This window comes from Aphelocoma coerulescens, chromosome 1A (assembly GCF_041296385.1).
Source record: "Aphelocoma coerulescens isolate FSJ_1873_10779 chromosome 1A, UR_Acoe_1.0, whole genome shotgun sequence".
In the NCBI taxonomy this organism is placed as follows: domain Eukaryota; kingdom Metazoa; phylum Chordata; class Aves; order Passeriformes; family Corvidae; genus Aphelocoma; species Aphelocoma coerulescens.
The window spans coordinates 25,592,222-25,613,402 of NC_091014.1; the positions used below are offsets into that span (position 1 = coordinate 25,592,222).

The following is a 21,181-nucleotide window of genomic DNA, read 5'->3' on the forward strand; positions in this document are numbered from 1 at the left end:
CGGATACCCCCTCCCGGGATTCAAGCGCGATGGGGGGCTTAGCCCGTCCCCCTGCCGGGGCCCGTGGGCCCGGGGTCCCCGCGATGCGGGGCTGCCCAGGGACCCCCAGGACGGAGGCACCCCGGCGCTGGTGCCCGCGAAGAAGGCGGCCCTGCTCTGCGGGGCCCGGGTCGAGGGGAGGCGGCCGGGCGGTGTTCACCCCCTACCGGGACTGCTCTGGTTCTCTGCTTCTCCTCTCGCACAGGATCGCCGTTCCGTTCCGCGCTCGGTGTTCGCGGATGCGCGTACCGAGCCATAAAGTGCCGTCGTGCCAAACCCCGAGAGAGGTACCAAGTGCTGCCGGTCTGTAACAGCCCGCCGGGGCCGCCGCCGGCTCCGCAGCAGGTCGTGTAGCATCTGCCCGCGGGTTTGAACTCACTGCCTGCTTGTAGGGTTATTGGAAAGCAACTGCCTCCTCGAGATTCCTTGCCTAATCAGAGGTGTTACCTCCTCCTCTTCCCCCAGTGTCTCTTGACATCATTTCATCCATCAGAGTTTCAGAGGAAAAAAAACACCAACCAAAGCAGAACCCACCCAGTCTGAGAGCAGCCCACACCAGCTCCTCAGTTTTGCCGTGACTGCAGGGAAGAGCTGGATCGGGGCAAAGATGAAGGGTGGGAGCGGGTCTGAACTCCATGGCCTGAGGGATTTGGTGCGGGGCGAACCGAGAGGAATCCAGAGCGATGCACCAACCGGCATCCCCCGTTTCCCGGCAGGGGATCAGTGAACCCCGCGATCGCGCGTGGGGATGCGAAGGCGCTTGACCCACGGGAAAGAAGTAGCCCTCAAGGTGCATTTGCTCCTGCTCGTCATTGTTGCTTCATGGGATTTCTTCTGCCCCCCACAACTGACCTGATGTGGACCGAAGCGTTTCTAACATGAACTTTCTCCCTGGGATCTGGTGGTCTCTTCCGTTGGTCTTGGTCTGGGCGACCCCACCAGTCACCTCCTCATGGTGGTAAGCTGTGCAATTCCAGAAATTTTTATTTGCTCTTGGGAAAGGTGGGGTCGGATTAATTGTGAATTAGGGGAGGTGGGGAAAGCCTCTCCCTCTCAGCTCGGAGAAGAGGAGCTCGCTGCTGCCAGCTGCTCCGGTCCAGAAAGTCCGGGCTTAAAGCGAGCGGATTTAGACGGTGCCGGCACCTCCTTCCACACCCCGTCCCCGCTCCCCGACCTCCTCCTCCGCAAAAGCACAGCGCAACTGCGGGGGCTACCCGGGGCTTTGGGCAGCAGTGCGGGGGACCCAGCCCGGCCGGCGCTGCCCGGGGCGGCGGGGCCGCGGAGGGAGCGGGAGGAGGGCAGGGAGGCGGGCGGGGAATACGCCCGAGGGGCGCGGGCGAAGCGCTGCTGCTGGCAGCCGGCCCTCCGCGTCCCGGCGGCGCTGGGAATTGGCTACAGCAGCGCTATTTTTTTATTATTAATTTATTTTTCTCCTTCTTCCTCGCCCTCCCCCGCCCTTCCCTTCACAGTTTCTCCTCGCTGAACTGTAAACTGCCAGGGCAGAGGGCAGAGAGCCCTGCTCCCGGCTTCAAGTGATAGTTGATGTCGGCGTGGAGCGTCTCAGGCAGGCTGCAAAACGGGTTAGAATGGAAACATAAACCTGCCGCTCAAACCGGGGACCCCAAACAAGTCCAGACTGGAAAGTCTTGGTGTAAGAGAGGGGTTAAATCCCTTCTTGTAATCCTGGGGTACACCTTTAACCTTGACACTGGCTGACGTGCGATCAAAACCTGATTTATCAGACTGAGCATGTTTCAATAAAATGACTATCTGTGTCCTTAGCCATATAAATGTTATTTATTGCGATGGCTTTTTGTCATGGTGTCTTCTAAATGCCACTTAACTATATATTTTTTGGAAGTCACGGGTTTAACGATTTTATGATCGTATAAAATAATGAAAATACAAGAAAAGGACATTTTCTTCTCTTTGCTCCCTTCAAAAGACACCTATAGAAGTTTGGGTTTTATGAAAGGTACCTTTCGAAACGTTGCAGGACTAATAGAGACCATCTGGATACAGATGATGTAATTTAATTTTGTCAAGGTTTTTTTTTTTAAAGTACTGCACGGAGCTACAATAGCCGGGCTTAGGCTTCTCCTGAATGCTTCACGTTATTAAAAGAACACAGGGTCGATGACTAATTGTAAAGGATTTCTACCAAAAAGGCAGAGGTAGCTGCAGCTCTGGACTCGCCAGAGGAAGGCTTCGAGGGGCTGAGGACCCTCCTTCCAGCGGAGTCGGTGCCCGGGGGTCGCCGCGGGCCCCCGGTGCTGCCCCGCCCCTTCTCTCCCGCAGGTACATGGGCGCCGTGGGCTCGTCGCGGGTGATGTGCGACAACGTGCCCGGCCTGGTGAGCCGGCAGCGGCAGCTGTGCCGGCGGCACCCCGAGGCCATGCTCTCCATCGGCCGCGGCGTGGCCGCCTGGACGGCCGAGTGCCAGCACCAGTTCCGCCGGCACCGCTGGGACTGCAACGCCCTGGAGCGGGGGCAGCGCCTCCTCGGCCGCGTCCTGCTGCGCAGTGAGTCCCGCGGGCCGCGCCGGGATGCGGGAGGGGCTTCCCGCGGGCTTGGGTGGGGCGTACAGCCTCCGCGCCTACGGGCCGAGGGTAAAAGGGGGTTTAGACAGTCGGCGTGAGGGTACAAGTGTTCCTCACAAGAGTAACGGGGGCTGTTTTGGGGCTGGCACCCCCTGGGCAGTGTGCGGGAACGATGAGAAGCTGTGGTCATCCTCCTGTATCCTTGGTCTTAGCAAGGGTGAAGTTTGGATTTACGTTTCAGGAGGAAGGGAAGAGCAAATGCGAAGTTATTTTAGGGTCTCATGGACAGTGGAACGACATATATGATAACGTGAAGGACTGTATTGTTTAAAAACCTGTATCAAATCAGGGAGACGATGTAGGTTTTTGGCTTCTTAGGGGTTGGCTCTGCAGTTCCCGACTTCTCTCTTTTTTTGGTGCATAATGGATATCAAACCCACAAATTAAGGCCTACAGGGAAACCGAGGCTTCAGAATGTGGCCAGCAGGACAGAAGACTTTCCATCACAGCCCAGCCTCAGGATACCAGTACTCAGGATGGGGCCTGCTGAAAGGGGCAGCTGATGTGCAAACAGGAGCCCAGTGCTTTGGGATGGCAGACAACAATCCCTCCTGCAGGCCGATTCCCGCTGCAGCATTTCGCCGGGAAAGCGCAGTAGCAGGTGCAGTCCCTCCAGGACTGTGTGTGCTGTCTGAGGGGTGCAGGGTCTGCACCCATGCCGGGGCAGCACTGCCCTCCAGGCACTGCAACATTTCAGGTCAGGCTCCCAGGGAGAGAGAGGCAGGGCACACACATATGATAGAGGTGAACCAGGCCTGTGCAGGTCCCAAGCACTTGAGGACTACACTGTGCTTCCAACCCTGAGTGAAGATGGTTAAGCAGGGTGGTGTTGTCACCTAAAGGTCGGACTAAGGCATCTAGTGAGTCTTCACATCTCAAATCTGGCCCTTTTGACTCAAAGAAATGGCTGGGATCTGTTACTGTGTCAGAATGGCCTTACCCCAGTGATAAACGTGCTGAGATCCTTAGTAACTGCAGCTCTTTCCACCAAGTGCCACACCCGGCACACATGGCCTTGGTGCACAGCCAGTGGGGCTGACCCTACCCTGGTGCTTCTGTCCCTGGAATGTCCCCGGCACCATGCTAAGCTGTGAGCAGCACAGTGCCTGCAAGGAGGGGAGTAGGAAAGTACCCTGGGGCCATTGTCCCACTGGTGTTGATTGGAGAGGAGGATGGCAGACACTGGGCACGCTGACCCAAGCAGGGGAATTTTCATTTCGTGCTAGGTTCTGCTGCTGGTAAGAGGTTGGTTCCTGTAACCAGCTTCATGTTCCCTTAGCAATTATTTGTGAGTAACCAGTAACGTCACTCATAGGCTGAGGTTTTCAATGAGGTTTGTCTGATATTCAGGAAAACATGTCTGGCAGAACACAGCCTAATAATGATGAGGCTATTTAATATAAAAAGTAAAAATGCAATTTTTCCAAAAGTGAAGTTTTCACTGTTGGCTCATGTGAGAGAATGACAGCATCAGGCTTCTGAGCTCTACACTGAGCCTGATCAGGCTGTGATTGCCATAGAAATGTAGCTTAATAGTGCTCTAACAAAGTTGATTAGTTCAACTCAAAACATTTATCTTCTATCAATATTAAGTGTTTCTTTTTAATTAACACTTTACAAACTTCCGATATTTCTGAATAAGTTTTCTCAGAAATAAGTCTTCAAAAGAGCGTGATTTGTAACAAACCATGGTAACTTCTGCCTGATTTTGAAGGCAGTGTAGGGAAGGCATGTTTTGACCAGTCCTTTTGTAAGCTTTTAGTTGCCATTGGCAAAAGGCTTGCACAGCACATGGAAGTTCAGGGCCCAGTTGTTGGTGAAACATATTAGTGCTAATGGAATTGAAATACTAAATAATAAGTTACATGGTGTAATTCTACCTCTACAAAAAGATCACAATTAACATTTTTCTTTGGGGTCCTGTATAGGAGAAAGTTTCACGAAGGATGTCTGGACTTCAGGTGGCTCTCTTGAGTTTTACTGTGCTAACATTACTTAAGGCTTGCAAGTCCTGCAAAGATGTCTCTCTCACTGCAAAGTTGTCTTAGATATTGCACAAAAATCTACTTGTCACTCTTCCTATGCTAAAAACTTTAAAAGTAGGAAAATATCGCATTACATAAGTAGATTTGTGGCAGTGTAATGTAGCTCTGTATTGCAAACTACTACATCTTAAATTAAAAGCAATTATCACATTGTAATATGTACCCAGTAGCCTATGAGTAGGCATAGTCTAGAAATTCAGATAATCTCTTGTATAATAAAGTATCTTGATTAGGTGATGGGAAAGCTGCCAGAGCAGCTGGCATGAAGAAGTCACAGCTGCCAGACCAAATCCTGCCTCAAGCATGACACAAGCGGTGCCATTGATTTAATGGAACTTACTTGTGTGAATTATGGTTACGGGCTTGATTCTAGGCAGAAGACCTAATATTAACTTATTTTTCAGAAAATAACACCCAAGTTTTCTCCCTAGCACATTTTAAGCAGGAAGGTCTGTTCCAAGAGCTTCAGGAGAGGAAAATCTAGTTTCAAGAGTTACTTGCAGTATTTTGCAATGTACATGTTGTTTTAGTGTCCCTATTTAATAATTTCTTGAACTTATCTCTCAAATAGCACTTCATATATTCTTTTAAATTCATGAAACATGATAGGAATACCAGCTGTCCTATTCACGTATCTGTACAGAACAACTGATCCATGAAAGTATATTAATCAATATCAGAAGCAAATGATTAATGTTTTCCAACTCTAACACTATATTGATGAGCTTTTACCAGGGAGGGGTCCAAGTTTAAGCCATGACTAATTCTGGCTCCAGGGAATGTGCATTTGTGTGATTTCAGCCTAGTTTATCTTTTGCTCTGCAAAAAAGTCCAGGCTAACTGTCTGGATATAGGACAGCCACTCAAACTAGCTACCCCAATGATGTTTAAAGTGACTTCTTTTGTTCCAGGTAGTCGAGAATCTGCTTTTGTACATGCCATCTCCTCTGCTGGAGTTGTCTTTGCCATCACCAGGGCATGTAGCCAAGGGGAGCTGAAATCCTGCTCCTGTGATCCCAAGAAGAAAGGCTCTGCCAAGGACAGCAAGGGCCATTTTGACTGGGGTGGCTGCAGCGATAACATCGACTATGGCATTAAATTTGCCAGAGCCTTTGTGGATGCCAAAGAACGGAAAGGAAAAGATGCCAGGGCACTGATGAACCTTCATAACAACAGAGCTGGAAGGAAGGTGAGTGTCCATCCAATAGATGCCTAGAGATGTTCTTGGACAGCTCTCTTGTGTCTGGGGCAGTTAATGGTTGGCCCTTGCTGTCTGGTCTCAGAAGTTAGGAAGAAATATGGGAAGAGCAGGAGCCTGAGCTGCTGTTTCTACCTCCCTTGGAGGTTCAGTGTGACAGAGATCTCCAAACAGACTGAATTCAACTGGCTAACAGTATTCCTGTTGGAGTCAGTTCAGTCACTCCATGTGTGGGAAGTTAAGCAGGAATCTAAGCTGCAGGATCAGTTTGGATGGAGGTTTTGTTTTGAGCCTAATTCTTATATAAGCAGGAGTTTTATTTTTGGTTAATACAGAATACAAATTCCTAAGAGAGGCTGAAGATCACACTGAAGAACAGGTTTGACAAAGAGCAAATTCAAAATAACACTCAAGAAAAAACCCACTCTGTCCATTTCTGTATGTATATGGTAAACTTAATCACAAAGTGAGCAGAGATAAAATGTAATTACTTCACTTTTTAAGAAAATAAATACATGTCCCTCCAAAAGGCAATGGCCTTTGAGCATGACCTGCTCTAAACAAACCCCTTTTCTAAACATTGTATGAAAATGTCCTGAATTTCAACTTGAAGAGTCTTTACTTTCACACTGTAGGTGTGAAGGAGTAGTTGCCAGGTGTATTGCCCACCTCTGGTGTGAGGGTTGAGAAATATGTGCACTAACATTTTGTGGTGGTAGCTATAAAAGGTAGGAATAATGCATGAAATTGGAATATGCTGTTTCATTTTTTAAAACATGTTAAATATTTGCTGCTCCCACGACATCTGAAATAATACAGAAAAAATATTTATTGTGCTAGACCAACCACTTCTGGAATTACTTGTGGAGACTTTTTGTTTCTTATCTTTGGTTTTCCTTAATGTATATTTAGTAGGAAGTAAATTGTTTGTATTCTGATCTTTTTGTGTACTGCAAGTAGATGATTTTCCTGATAGATTTTTGTTCTTCAGCATCTTTCCTCCACCTGTTTATTGCCAGCAGGTGTAATTAATATGTAATGTAGGCAGATGAGGCTATTCAGATCAGTGATAGGCACATGCAGTACTATGGTTATGTTTCTGTTACTGTCCAAAAGAGGCTGAAGTCTGCAACACAAACAAAGATTTTTTAGGGACAAATAAGTTCCATGATGGGAAGTTCTTTCTGTAATATTTGAGCATTTTATTATTATTAAGTTTTAAAAAATACCTCTTCCAAATACTAAGGCAGTACTGGTAAGCAGGTAGATATTTTAGAAAAAGATCGAGAGATTTTAATAAATACATTCAATTAAAAATAATGAATATGTTCTCATATGGTCTAGGACCTGCTTTATGGACAGGGATGCTGTTTTCTATCCACAGTGCAGTAGTGTAGGTTTAGTTTGCAGGGATCTCACCACCTCAGCTGCCCCCAAGCCTGGCATTTTGACCTGGGTAAGACCACCTGCTCCCTTGGTTTTTTCTTGCCCCCAGAAGGGGTGTTGTTTTAAAACTAGACTATTCCAACTGTGTTAATTAAAAAATAATAGAATAAATATTTATAATATTCCCATATGAATCATAGTACATAATATGCTGTATATCAGTATAGGAACATCACTGACAAAAAGAAAGAGACCTGCATTCCTATGTGCTTCTTCCACTATTCCAGCAAGTTGTTTTAAACATACACGTAGTTAAATTGAGTTCAGCCCAGATAATCAAAACCAAGCATCTGCTTAAATCCCAGATTTGTGATATGGCAATGATGTGGGGCTGTGGGAATGCCAGTGACTTCTTTGAAGTAGTCATATCATTTGCAAGTTGGAAAGAAAATTAAAAGTCCCTTGGTTTTAAAATACATTCTCACTTTATTACTAAGTGCTTGACTGATGCACAGCGGAGCAGCATTTTTCAATCTCACATCTAATCATGGAGCTTTCCTCTCTCTTACCTTCCTCCCATGATGACATTCCTCTAGTATAAACTCTAAAAAGTTCATATTTCATGAACCCTTAAGGCATAATATTTATAGATCAAATATCCATATCTACATAATTAGGAATGAATTATTTATTGTCTATGAACCCATCTGCTGTTCTCCAACATCATACAGATAACTTAAATGTCTGAGACGAAGATGAAATGGCTTTAATGCTATCCAGATGTTAAATTAATGATAAAGGTGATCTCTCCAATGCAAACTAATGAAGGTCTTTTTCTAAAATGTTTGTTAAAATGTGTATAAGCATTTTAAGTGTACTGTACTTTAAAATTCTGCATAGATCTGATGCCTAGCACAGGTACAATCCTTTACACAGTCTTTTAAAAATCATTTGAATATGAAATGCCTATGAATTTCTGGGCAATATTTGAAACTGTTCAGGGCAAAGGGCAACTTCATGAAGATGAGCTAGAGAGGGTCAGCGGGTCAGTACGGCAACCCTGCAGCCTCCCAAGTGGTCGACTGATTCTGGCCATTTCTGATCATTTCCTCCTGTCCAGTCTGTGTCCTAGCACTGTAGACCACATCGATCCTTGGGATGACTGGCAGGAGCAGGAAGGTAAGCCCTCTAGCCGGAGGATTTTGCGTACCCCGAGTAAGACAACCAGAGCAGACCAACCACATGGGGATGACTTGATGCTACCAGTGGGTGTCACTACAGACCGTAATTTGGAGGCCCATCGTAGGCCTGGCACTACAGGATGGCTGGAAAAGGGCTGAGAAGCAATTAATTACAGTTTGGTTTACCTGTGTATATTTTACTGCATTTCTAAACAGGCTGTGAAGCGGTTTTTGAAACAGGAGTGCAAATGTCACGGTGTGAGTGGATCGTGCACTCTAAGGACCTGCTGGCTAGCCATGGCAGACTTTAGGAAAACAGGAGATTATCTGTGGAAGAAATACAATGGAGCTATTCAGGTGGTCATGAATCAAGATGGCACGGGTTTCACTGTGGCTAATAAGAAATTTAAGAAGCCGACTAAGAATGACCTGGTATACTTTGAAAGCTCTCCAGACTACTGTATCCGGGACAGGGATGTAGGTAAGCCTCTATCATTACACATGAATGGTTTTATTAAAGACATTTGTACTTCAAAGGTCGAAACTTATAATTTTATTGTGTGTGTGTGTAGAGAGGTAGATAGATATAAAAATATAAATCCATGCATGTAACCAGCAGGAAACAGGAAAGATGATGTTTTGGAAGGACTCAGTCAGTACATGAACAATAGTTCCTCGATGTCTCTAGGTGTACAACAGCCAGTTGTTCTAATATAATTCAGCAGTTTCTGCCAGATGATGTGGAGCCCTGGAGATGCTGCTCTCAGCACAAGTTTGAGTTGTGCTCTGGAGGCAGATCCATACTGGGCACAGCCACACTCACTCTTGTGTCACACAGCTCACTCCAGAGCTGCCCCAAGTCCTGTGATGTCCCTGTGATGCCACCTCCTGCTGCACTGCTTCCCTTCCATGTTGTTATGCTACCGCTGCAGTATTATCTGCTTGTTCCCACAGCTCACTGTGGCTGCGGACCCCAGTCGTAGACACGCCTGTCCCCATCTAATGTGGGAGGTACAGCTTGTGACAATCCAACCCTGCTTGCACTAGTCAAGGCAGCTGTGGGTGACATGGGGTGAGGCAGCTGGAGGACATGCTGGTGGATGAAAGAGTAGAGGTTGGTGGGACACAGCACACCGGGCTGTGACACAGCTGTTTATTCCTCTTTACAAGGCAGTGTTGGCTCTGTCCATGACAACTGTCATATTTGCTGAAGAGTTGTGCCAGCCCCTGTGGGAAGAGATAAAGAAGTGGTGCTGCTATTCACACTGGATTTTCCTGCTTCAGAGATTCAATAGAGACACATTTAACAGTATTACAGAATTCAAGGCACTGCCAAGCACCAGGAATCCTGCTAATGGTTCTTGACCCATGGATAGTATTTCCTGATGTGGCAATTAAAAACTAGCAACTAGAAAACCAGAAATTTGGAAAAGAGAGTCAGACTGAGTAATGTATGAGAGAAGTTGTGGAACTAATTAATAGGTTGTATAACGGACCAGATTGCACCCCATATGACAAATCTGTAAGTGTCTGGATAGCAACACAGCTCAACTCTTTTTGGCACTGCTGCATATTTACAATCCAAGTTTGCTTGGAATAAACATTGCAAAACAGCTGTACTTAAATAAGAACAAGATGTGAATTCCTGGTCATGTACTATTGACTTCAATGAACCCAGAATTGCATCCAGTACAATTACATTGTACAGTGTTTCTGGTTAGTTTAGTCATCAACATAATTTTAAATGTTATTTATTATTTTGGCAGGTGATATTTATCACCTGCACGAGCACATACTGTTCCTTGAATAGTGGCTGAGACTGTAAAGTCTAATGTTTTAATCCAAGTGAATAAATGGGCATATTGTGGCATCGTGCAGAGATTTACTTTGCAGACTAGGATTTTTTCAAAACATTTATCTCTTGAGGTTGCCTCATTCATTGTCAAACCCATGATTTCTTTTTGCCTAAAAGGAGAACCCGTACACCACCCAATTCTATATCAAAAAGCCATTTAATAATCTCTTTGTACTAAGCCTAATCTCATCTGTCAGTCTTGTTACTGTGGAGGAGAGTGGGCATTTTTCACCACAGTGAAATGTGCATTTGCCAGGCACTGACAAGCCTGCCTGGAGATGGCAAAGTCTGACATGTGCCTTGGCTCAGCTCAAGATAAGGCTGCACCTGAGGTGGTGTTTCTTTGCTGCCCAGAATTCAGAGAATGTGGCTGTTTGGAAGAGCATATTTTTAGCAAACTGCAGTAAACCTTTGACAGGATATGGAATGCCCTGCTGCTTGCATGGAGCAAAGAAAGAACCACAAAAAAAACCAAAACCACAACCACCTGATCTGGCTTTGCGGGAGATGATTTTGGCAGTTGAACAATATTTTTTTCATTTTTTTCGTTTTCCTTGTTGAGCATTGCAGAGTGCCATCCCTGTTAAATGACTGCAAATGAAATAAGATTATGGAAGTCTGAGTTTGGAAGTAGGTGGGGACCATCTCAGTGTCAGCTGAATCTAATACCACAGTGTTTTAGTATGTCCTTGAATACAGTTCTGCCTTTCATTCTCCAGGGAATACAAGCAATTCAGTGCTTCAGGAAAAAAAAAAATTATCTGGAGGTTGGTTAATATTGGGGCTGAATGAAGGATTCACAGAGCAAACCTTATGAAGCGTCATGACTTGACCAGGAGACAACTTCACAAACAGTAAAATGTCTCCAAGCCAGTGTCCTCTGTGGCTTGATTGTGCTAACATGTAGGAACCAGTGAGTTAAAGGTGCTCAAGAGTTCTACCATCATCCAAAAAAAAGCAGATACCTTCTCATCCCCCACTGGAGCTTCTACCCTGGGTCTGGCAGTCTGTCTGAGGGGGTAGCTGGACACACATACAAGGAACATCCCAAAATGTGGTTTGTTCGGTTTTTTTTTCTCTAGAAGGAAAAGAGGAGTAGTTGATTTCAGGGGAGGTATAATATGGGAAATCACTAATAGTAGCTCAATATCAAGAGAATGTAATAACCTGACCACCTCTTTTCTTGCCTTAAGATTTCATGAAGGACCAAATGAAGATTTTCAGAAGTGTTCAGAATTCATTTAACCCTGCACACATAACTCTGCTGAAATAATTTTTGCTCACAATTTTATACTCAAAATTTGATAGAAACAGAGATAGAACATCCCAGAGAGCTTTTAAAAATCATGTTGTGAACATACAAATTTTGCCATGCTTTCCATCGTCTTCCTTATCATAAATTTCCAGCTCCCAAACCCAAAACAAGCACACCCAGGTCTGCACAGGGAGAGACCTGTTAGGAGTGATAGAGCTGTGACATGGACTAAAGTGACAGCTGTGCAAGCGGCAGTCCCGCTGTCGCACATACTACCTTACCTTGAATGTGCTACTTAACCTCCAAAACACTCTAAAAACCCTTCTTGCTTGTCTGTTTATAAGGTTCTATTTTAAGCATTTTAAGTTTTAAAAAGTTGCTACTTGTCCATCCATGCAGGCTAGGTTGGTTGAAAGCTGTAGTAAGTTTATCATGTTTGGCCTATACCAGTGGACACACAGAGACTGCTTTAGGGATAAGCATACCAGCAGCCTGCTGGCTGCTGGCTGATCCTTTGCTAGAGCCTGCTCTTCACTGGCACTGTTAAAGCAGTATAACATCTCCCTGAAAATGTTTAATATCAGGTTTATTAAAAATTCTTTGGTACAGAGCAACCAAAAACCTCTAGGCAGCACCTGAGAGACAGGGCATGTCTACATGCAGATGACCTCAAGCTGCTGCAGCAGTCCCTCAGAACCTGCTGCAATTCCATGTGCCACATGCTTCAAGTCATCCATAGATTTCTCCCAACACTCACATGGTCCCAGTCTGGGCACTGTCAAAGCCTCTGCCCGTGCGTGGGGTCACATTGTGGATTGCAGTGCCCATCTCCCATGTCCCCAACAGGCAGATAGGGGTGTGACTGTGGTTGAGAACCCTCCACCGCTGGTCTCCTTGTGCAAAGCACTGTGGAGAGGCATGTGCAGGGCTACCTGCAGCCCTCTGGAGCTCTGTGCTTGGTGACAAATCACCTGCCCAGGGTGACCTGCCTTGGGTACTTCACAGGGCTGTTTCTGTGTTAATTCTTTTCCCCTTGCTGCCCCACATAAGCCATTTGCTGCATTTTTGAGAGGAATGAGGCCAAGTCCAGAGTGTAGCCTGGAATTTAAAGTGCAATGTGCGGGTCCTGGTGTTACGCAGGATGTGCTAGTGCTTGAGGTATGTAACCCATGGAGGGAAACCAATCGTGATCTATGTGCAACGCTTCTCACGGAGGCTGGCCGCACACAGGCAGTCCCTGTGTGACTTCTTGGCCGGTATCTCCCACTTTGCACATGGCAAACACAGTGGGTGCAGTGCCAGCCCCGAGCAGGCTGGCGGGGGAGCTTGCAATGGCTTCCCATCGGGGCAGCTCTCCTCCAAGCACCACCTGGCAAGGCAGCAGCGCCATCACCCCAAGGGCCTCTGGGAGCTGTGGGCTGAGGAATGCTCTCAGTGGCTACAGGAATTAGAACAAGAGACGTTTACCCAAAACTGGCTCTGGATAAGCTGTTTTTATCAACACATTGCCATCTCTTCAGTGCTGGCCTGGGAAATCCCACCTCCTCAAGACAAATCTGCCTCCAATGTATACTGCCTGTTCTCTCCAGCCCTTCTGTACTGGGTGTTACACATAAGGTCCAGTAGCTTCAGAGCTACTTTTCTGTCAATATTTCCTTTAATTATTTTTTTCCCAAAAACACTTGTGAGGAAACTGTTGTTGGGAATTTCATTGGTTTGGCACATTTTTTTGCTTGTGTGTGTGAAAGTCCAATAATGGGTGTTATTACTTGACACCAGATTTTAATCAATAGAAGTAGAAGGAAAAAGCTCTCATTATAAACTAATAAATACATTTTAGGGCTTTAAGAATGGAAAAAAGTATTTTCAACGTAACACATGTTGACTTCCAAAAACAGCTGTGCAAACCGAGAAGAAAGGGCTTGATGTACAGGCTGTGAAGTTGGCAGTATGAAAAGCTGTGGATGTTTTGGCAGGTAAAATGTGTGTAGGCATGGCAATTCAAACATTTGAAATGAAAACAAAGAAGATATACAAAAACTTTTTACAAGTTAGAACCTGCTCCTGCCTTAGAAGTGCTGAGGAGGTGCATTGCAGGTAGCAGGCAGAAAATTCTGCCTTATTTTGTGCAGTGTCTTCTGCTGCCTTTGTCATTCAGGGGCCTGCCAAGGAGCACAGTAACTTGTCTGGCTCCTCAATGATGGTTATTGTTAATTTTCTTTCTCACTAGAGAAGCTGCAGATATTTTGAAGATGCTGTTTGAACTTAAAAAAAAAGTTGATTTTGCTCAAAAACAATGCCTTTATATGAGCTTGTTTTCACTTTTGTCACAATCTGTGCATAATTTAGTCCCCTGTCCTACTGGTGTAGTAATGTTGATGTTGTTTTATGGTCAGCATCAGATGATACCAGTTTCTGACTGTCTGTTAGTGGCTGAAATAATTTTGAAGTTGGTGGCAAAGCTCCTGCTGAAAGCAGTGGGTGCATCATGCTTAGGTTTTACTTTAATGCCGTGTGACTTCCTCTTACATCTGGAAATAAGAACATTGGACTTGGAAACTAACTTGTGCCTCAGCAGAGGAATGTGGTCAAACCTTTCTGGGCAGCTCCTGATGGATGTGGGGGAACATGGGGTCTTTCTTCAACCCCAGCCAAATGACACAGCCCCACTCTGCTCCTGGTTGGGAGCTGTGCTGAGGTGGAGGGTGGCTTTGCTTTTCCTCCACTGGTGTGAGTTCCGGATACAGAAATTAATCACGTGGGTGACAAGCTTGGCCTTCGTACTGTTTTTTTGGTCTGAGCAGAGAGAGCAGGACAAGTGCCTTTAAAAGTTATTCACAGAATCAATTAGGTTGGAAAAAACCTCTGAGATCATAGAGATCATAGAATCCAACCTTTGAGCGAACACCACCATGTCAACTAGATCATGCACTAAGTGCCACACCAAGTCTTTCCTTAAACAGCTCCAAGGCCAGTGACCCCATGCCCTCCCTGGGAAATCCATTCCAATGTCTAATAACCCTTTCTGTGAATTTGGTTGTATTTTGAACAGTCTGGGATGTGATGCATATTGCTGTGGGCTGAGACGAACAGCAGAATTTACATTCAGGTGTCCTAGCTGTTTGCTCAGCATCAAGGATGGAGGAGAGTGTGATGGCTGGGAAGCAGGATCTGGCTTGTTTTCTGCCACAGGATTCCTGTGGGATTACAGGTGCATCATGTAGCTCTACATCCTCCTGACTACTCAGCCTTGCCTAGACTGGGGGCACTGGGGGCCACTGGAAGTCTCTCTTCCCCCATCATAGAGTGATTCCTGAAAAAAGATCTGGGAAAGGCCTCTTGGCATCACTGTTATGTCAGTTGCCCTGGTGCAGCTGGCTTTGCAGAGAGAGCTGAGGGCTTGCTGGGAGTAGGGTGTGCCTGTGTGGGTCACTGCTGGGGGCACCTCTCCTCCCTGGGCCTTGCTGCAGGGGCTCCAGGTGCCGGCACCGGCTGTAGGGACAGTAGGCCAGGAATAGGAGTTACTGCTGGTTTCCTGGTGCAGGGTGTGCCTGATGCACCACATTGATGAATGTTGCATCCAACTGAGATGCTCCTCCAAATATCAGAGGCTTACTTTAAAGTGCTGTTCAGCCGTGTTCCCAAGGATGTTATGCAGAGCATTGGTCCACAGGCAGCAGCCTGGACACTCTCAGACCCCAAGGAGATTTGGGATCTATCGGGCTGCAGGTGCAGGAGCTTGTTTCTGGCTCCATTCAGTGTGTTTTCTCTTCCCTCTGCCAGTTCCCTCTGGGGTGGCTCAGCATGTCTCTGCCTGGCTGGCTCAGCAGCACCTTTGCAGCTCAGGACCCCTGAGCCAGGGCCAGGGGCTCAGCTGTGGGTGGCTCCCAGATGGGCGTCCACGGGCACCTGCTGAGCCCGGGGGCCGGTGGCCGTGCAACACCGTCCTGCTCTGCCTGCAGCAGACATGAGCCAGCCACTCGATAGTGAAGCTTTCCAGGTGTATACTTCTACCCAATGAATATTTAAATATTTAAATAAATGCAGGAATCTAGGCCATGGGAGGGAAGCTGAGATGTGTTCTGGGGGCTGCAGCACTTCTCCAGGACAGCAGCTGAAGCCTGTCCTAACTTTGATGCAGAAAGAGGAGAATGTGCACCCCCATGGCTGAGAGGCTGGATCATGTGTTGGTCCCATGAAAAAACACAGTATGAGAAGGCATCTTTGCTCCAGTCCCCGAGACCCCTCATTGCATTAGTGGCTTGGGGTCAGCCCCCATATAACATGAAGTCTCCCTGATGCTGGGGAGCAGCAGGGGATGGAGGGACAGTGAAGACTTGTATGTTACAAACTGCTTTGAGACAGCAGCATCAGTGCATCCAACCATAAATACACCATAGGGGGAAAAAAAAGAAAATTGGAATATATTCAGCTTAAATTATTAATAATTACAGTTTAACTGCAGTTTACATTTTTATTAATTAAGATTGGTTTACTATCCTAGCTCATGCAAATTTTAATTAATGTTTGCATGTATTTGTTTCCCTTAAGAAGGTAAATTGTTCATGTTCAGTGTGCACCTGCAAATACACTTTGTAAAATATTTCCAGTTAATTTATTGACCACAGCCATTACTTAGGGAATATCACCTTGCCCAAGAAAAGAATGGAGCTGTAATCAGGTCTATGGAAAATGTCAGAAGAATGTTAATTTTGTCAATATACCTGCATTTGATTCATAATAGCGATACATAGGAAATTAGGTGAGGCAATTAATTTTTATGACGTTTTCAGCTTGGCGGTAATAAGCTGTTAGCAGCTGTGGTATTGATCCTAAAATGTACCCTAAAATCAGTTCGTGTTAGATGAACAGTGGCTCCTATGTGGCACAGTCACTGTTCAGGCTAAGACATGCCTTACAGAGCCATTTCGTGCCACGTGGATACAGGCACAGGCATTTCAGCCACTCCTCCTGAGTGTTTCAAGAACATGACAAGGCTTGGTATGGTTCCTCTCCCCCTTTCTGTCCACAGCAGGCCCTAATTTAGTTTCTTCTAATCTCATCATGAAAGGGGAGAAGAACCCTTGGTGTTACCCCACAGAGATGAGAGGCACACAGAGCAGCAACTCTTCAGCTGCCACCTGAACTGGTGGAATGGGGCCCATGGGTGGACACAGCAGCGATGCCAAATGCCCGGGGTGCTTCTGCACTCACTTATGCAAGACTTTAATCACTGGCAGCACAGTTACTTTACCCACAGCATCCCTTGCAGCCACCAAATTTCATGGTCTCCTCTTTCCCAGCCCTCTCCTGCCCACCCAGAGCTCCCCAGCAAAGCCCTTGAGTTCCCAAGAACCATGAAGGTGCTCCACATGGGTATCCCATTTCAGACAGTCCTGGGGGAACTGGGTGCAGGGAGCAGTAAGGGGCTGCATGGCTGCCTTGGCAAGGGTGTCTGCTCTCTGGAGGAAATCTAAGGAAAGATGAAATAAAGCATGATGATATTAACAGAATCAGGCAGAGCCTTGAAGTATTTCATCCATTTTATTCCTTCTCATCTCCAGACCTGATTTCTAGGGGAAATATGAGAGCAATTTCACCTTATTATAGGCATTTCTCTGTCTTAATATTGAATCCTGGGTGATGTGATGTTAAAGGATCAAATACATTGCAAATTAAGTCTCCTATCCCTATTTTCATATGCTTGCTGTCTTCCCTTAGAACCCACCTCCTGACCTTTGCTGTGTTCCCTTTGCAGGGTCCCTTGGGACAGCTGGTCGGGTGTGTAACCAAACCTCCCGTGGCATGGACAGCTGTGAAGTGATGTGCTGTGGGAGAGGCTACGACACCTCCCGCGTCAGCAGGATGACAAAATGCGAGTGCAAATTCCACTGGTGTTGTGCTGTGCGCTGCCAGGACTGCCTGGAAGTGGTGGACATTCACACCTGCAAAGCGCCAAAGAGCGCTGGCTGGATTTCCCGGACATGATGCATGGGCTACTGATGCTGAGGACCACAGCCTTTGCCCATCTTGGTCCATGCAGGGAATGCATCAGAGGTCTTTTTTATTTTTATGCTGGTTTTGCCTTTGTTGTTCACTGCACAGAAGCTGCTGAATAATTGATCCAAACCCTGCAGCATTTACTTTGCATTTCTGCATGACAGTGTTGCTGCAGACTTGTCTGTGCATAAACTGATGCAGCTCTGGAAGGACGTATTATGCCAAGACTCTTCCAACAACCATGTAACTCTCCTCCAGAATCCTCGTGGCAATTCATTCCCGCCATCAGGAACACAAGAAGATACAAAATGTGGCACTTTTGCAAGATCACCACCACCAACCACACGGGCTGGGCTTGCTCAAGCATCTTCTGAAGGCTCTTGGGCAGGTCACAGTTGAGCCCTGGATGCCGAATGTCTCAGGAGTTTGAGCACTGCTTGGTGATTTCCCCATGAAAGAAAATTTGGGGCCAGATTGCTGAAAAGCTTTTCTGGAAGGGTGTTTGTTCATCCCTGGTGGACTGGAGTTCCCAGTAAGGTGGCCATCTGAGGCCACCCTGGCCAACATTAGCACACTGTGGCTTCCTGTGGGGCACGAATTGGCCCATGGCCTGAAACAAAAGAAATTGCAGGAGATGTATTCAGCCACAACACTTTGATGAACTATTAAAGAGTCAAAGCAAATGTCTTAGTCATATGTTTGTGAAAACTTGCCTTAAAAGCTTTTAAAAAGTAATTAATATTAACTGCTGAGGATTTTCTTTTTCTGACCAGAAGGATTGAAGAGAATGTTTTTTCAGCCTCGTGAAAGCTGGGTACAGGACACTCAACTACCTAAGGATAAGGTCTCCTCCTTTTCACATTCACAATAGGGGAAAAATGTTTGTGAACAGTGTTGGAGAAGGAAAAGCCTTGCCTCAGTAATGACTTCTATTCTAAAGAAGTTATCAGCTTCTGTGTTCTTTTAAAGTTAATAAATCTCTTAAATGTGCTCAAAATTATATTTTCCACTTATATGGGGACTTCCAAATTAGATTTTTTCTGCATACTTTCTGCAAAAACCCATGCCTGTGATTCAGAGTGTATCAGCCTGTGATGGAGGCAGTTACAGGTTGTGTCATGCCCATGTGCTGGGCTGGGATCAGCACAAAACAAGAAGTTTCTGTAAAGATGTGCAGGCTTATGAGGCCCAGAAATGCAGCCTTGGTGGAGAGGAACTGGGTCAGAGAGAGACCAGTTGCCTCTCCTCAGGGCAGAGATCAGGCACATGAACCAAGAGAAAAATGGGTTCTGTGCCAATAAATATAATAAGGCTCTGAAAAAGCGCCCATGAAGAGTAGAGACAGGCAAGGTAATGAAAAAATAATATGGGAAAAGGAAGTTGAATGAGTGATAGAATGTATCATAGATGAAAGCAAAATTTTGATATGAAAATGAAACAAACTGGAAGAACCCCAGCAGGTACAAACAGTGCAGGAAAAAGTAATAACCAAGAAGCTAACCAAGGCAATAAAGTGAATACTTTGGGTATGTTTTGTTTTTGGAACTCTCTAAATAGAAAGACTTTTTAAAAAGAAGAGGGTTTGGCATTAAGTGGTCTTGAGGGAACAGTCATTTACGTCTGCAAGGCTTTGGAAAAAGTTTGCATCATTAAAATGGGTAATTCATCTCCAGAAGGCACAGCTGGCATTAAAAGATTAGGGGGCTCCAGAAAGTTCTTTATTTGGACAATAAGATAATGTTTCAGTTACTGAAAATGGAAATGATCATGGCTAGAGGTAACAATAATCCACTTCTGTCTATAAACCAACAGCTGGTGGAACAGCTCTGCCCACGTGTTTGTGCACATGCAGTGCATGTATAATGTGGACATATGTACCCACGTGCAGCTCAGGGGTGATACTGCCAGCCTCTTCATTGCTGCCAATGCTGGCTCTGGGCTGGATAAGGAAAATTTCATACCTAATTGTATTTAAAGGTGAGCTCCAAGGAGAATTTTATTGGTATTTCACAGTGAAATTAAATCCACATGTAGTTCGTAGCCTCAGCAATATCATATTTTAAGCCTTTAAGAATTTAAAAGCAGTATAATGATTTTTAACTTTTTAGAGCCTTTTTTTTAAAGATTCAGGGAGCCTGAGTAGTCTAAAAGATTACCTATGTAATGAAGCTGAAAATATTTCAATGTTCTGGAAAAAAGAAAAAAGGCTCATTCTCCTGAGAACTTGTTCTAGGTAGTTGAACGAAGGATAACGAAACCAGATCTCTTCTTAAATCTGTTGTTTAATATTCCAGAAAATCAACTCACCTGAATTCTGCAGTCCCAGATAAAGTCTTTTGGAGTCACTGTATCAAAGGTGTATTAACTTTTATTCCCCAACCTGCTTCTCCTCCGCTAAGGTACATCTTCTTGCTCCAAACCTTCCTCTGGGCCAGAGGACTGTGGTTCCTGAAGGCTGGTCTTACCAGTAAGACCAGGAAGATGGGGACATTGAGTCCCTTGGCCTTTTCAGTGTCCTTTGTCACCCTGTCCAGCAGCAAGCCCATCCAGGTGTGCACAGCAGGCTGATGTTCCCATTTCAGGCACGTGCCATATCAATAAGCTGTGATGCAATACCTGCATCAAAACCACCAGAAGAAACCCAGAATATTTCACAGCATAACAAATGGGTAAGCGCTGAGCTGGCCACTTACTTGATGACAGTTTTTTCTGTATTTATGGTTTTTTGGGGTTTTTTTTTAAGAGCTCAAGGTAGGCTTCTTACAGCTGTAGGCATTTCTGCTGCCTCTTCCACAAGGAAATGCACTCCCAGAAACTTTTGCTATTTCTCAGCAGCAAGAGACACTCAGAGATGTAAATATTGCTAGGAAAGGGCCCTCCATGGTTCAGCAAATCCAGCAAAGAATGTAAGAGGGGAAAAGAAAGAGGAAAAAAAAAAAGAAACAGAAATCAGGCATGGCAAATGAAATACTGTATTTTGTTCTATGGAATAAATTTACTCATGTATTTAGTCATGAAGAGGAAACAGCTGTCTCTAGGTAGACATTTTAGTGTCAGAATAATGTTAGCTGAGGCTAAAGGTTGTAGGATTATTTTTTTTAATATGCAGTCCAATTTTCTTGAGGGAGTTCCCTTTAATTTGCTGCATGAACTCAGGATCTAGCAGCGCCCTGAAATGCTGTTAGCCTGCCAAGCTTTTTGGGATTGCTCCCTCCCCAATATTTTCAACAAACTTTACCCTAAAAAGTATGTTGTGCTGTCACAGATGAAATCTTGTAAAAAAAGTCTAATTTTCTTTTACCACATGGAAAATGGGGAATGACTTAGGAATGGTGGTGTGTATTCGGGCATGTGGGCATTGAAGCTTGAGAGATTGCTGCTTTTTCTTTTCCCAGAAAAATATCTAAAACCAGTTTGTGCATCTCATCCTGGCCTCCACCCCGTGTTCATTTCTTTGCAGATGTGAATTAGAAATAAAATGCTGCATTTCTGGTACTGCACTGCACAGCTGCTGAAGGGCATCCAGCCTGCATGCCCAAACCACAGCTGCTGGTCTCTGCCTGCAGGCTTCATGTCCAGCTTTTTGTGGGGCTCAGTGTATGGTGGCAAGGGGAAAAGAAAT

The 21,181-nt window shown here is 45.5% G+C and overlaps 1 protein-coding gene across 1 annotated transcript; it reads left to right on the plus strand.

Moving 5' to 3' along the window:
• Positions 1-644: 644 nt before the first annotated feature.
• On the plus strand, positions 645-20,491 carry WNT2 (Wnt family member 2). The gene is made up of 5 exons (XM_068996886.1): positions 645-997; positions 2,338-2,561; positions 5,596-5,873; positions 8,666-8,930; positions 17,318-20,491. Exons 1-5 carry the CDS (start codon positions 918-920, stop codon positions 17,545-17,547), a joined length of 1,077 nt encoding a protein of 358 aa, XP_068852987.1. The 5' UTR covers positions 645-917; the 3' UTR covers positions 17,548-20,491.
• The last annotated feature ends 690 nt before the right edge of the window (positions 20,492-21,181 follow it).

Coding starts and splice junctions, on each gene's coding strand:
- WNT2 (XM_068996886.1), top strand. CDS start 918: ATGAACTTTCTCCCTGGGATCTGGTGGTCTCTTCCGTTGGTCTTGGTC. Junction 2,562..5,595: donor CGGCCGCGTCCTGCTGCGCA/GTGAGTCCCGCG, acceptor CTTTTGTTCCAG/GTAGTCGAGAATCTGCTTTT. Junction 8,931..17,317: donor TATCCGGGACAGGGATGTAG/GTAAGCCTCTAT, acceptor TTCCCTTTGCAG/GGTCCCTTGGGACAGCTGGT.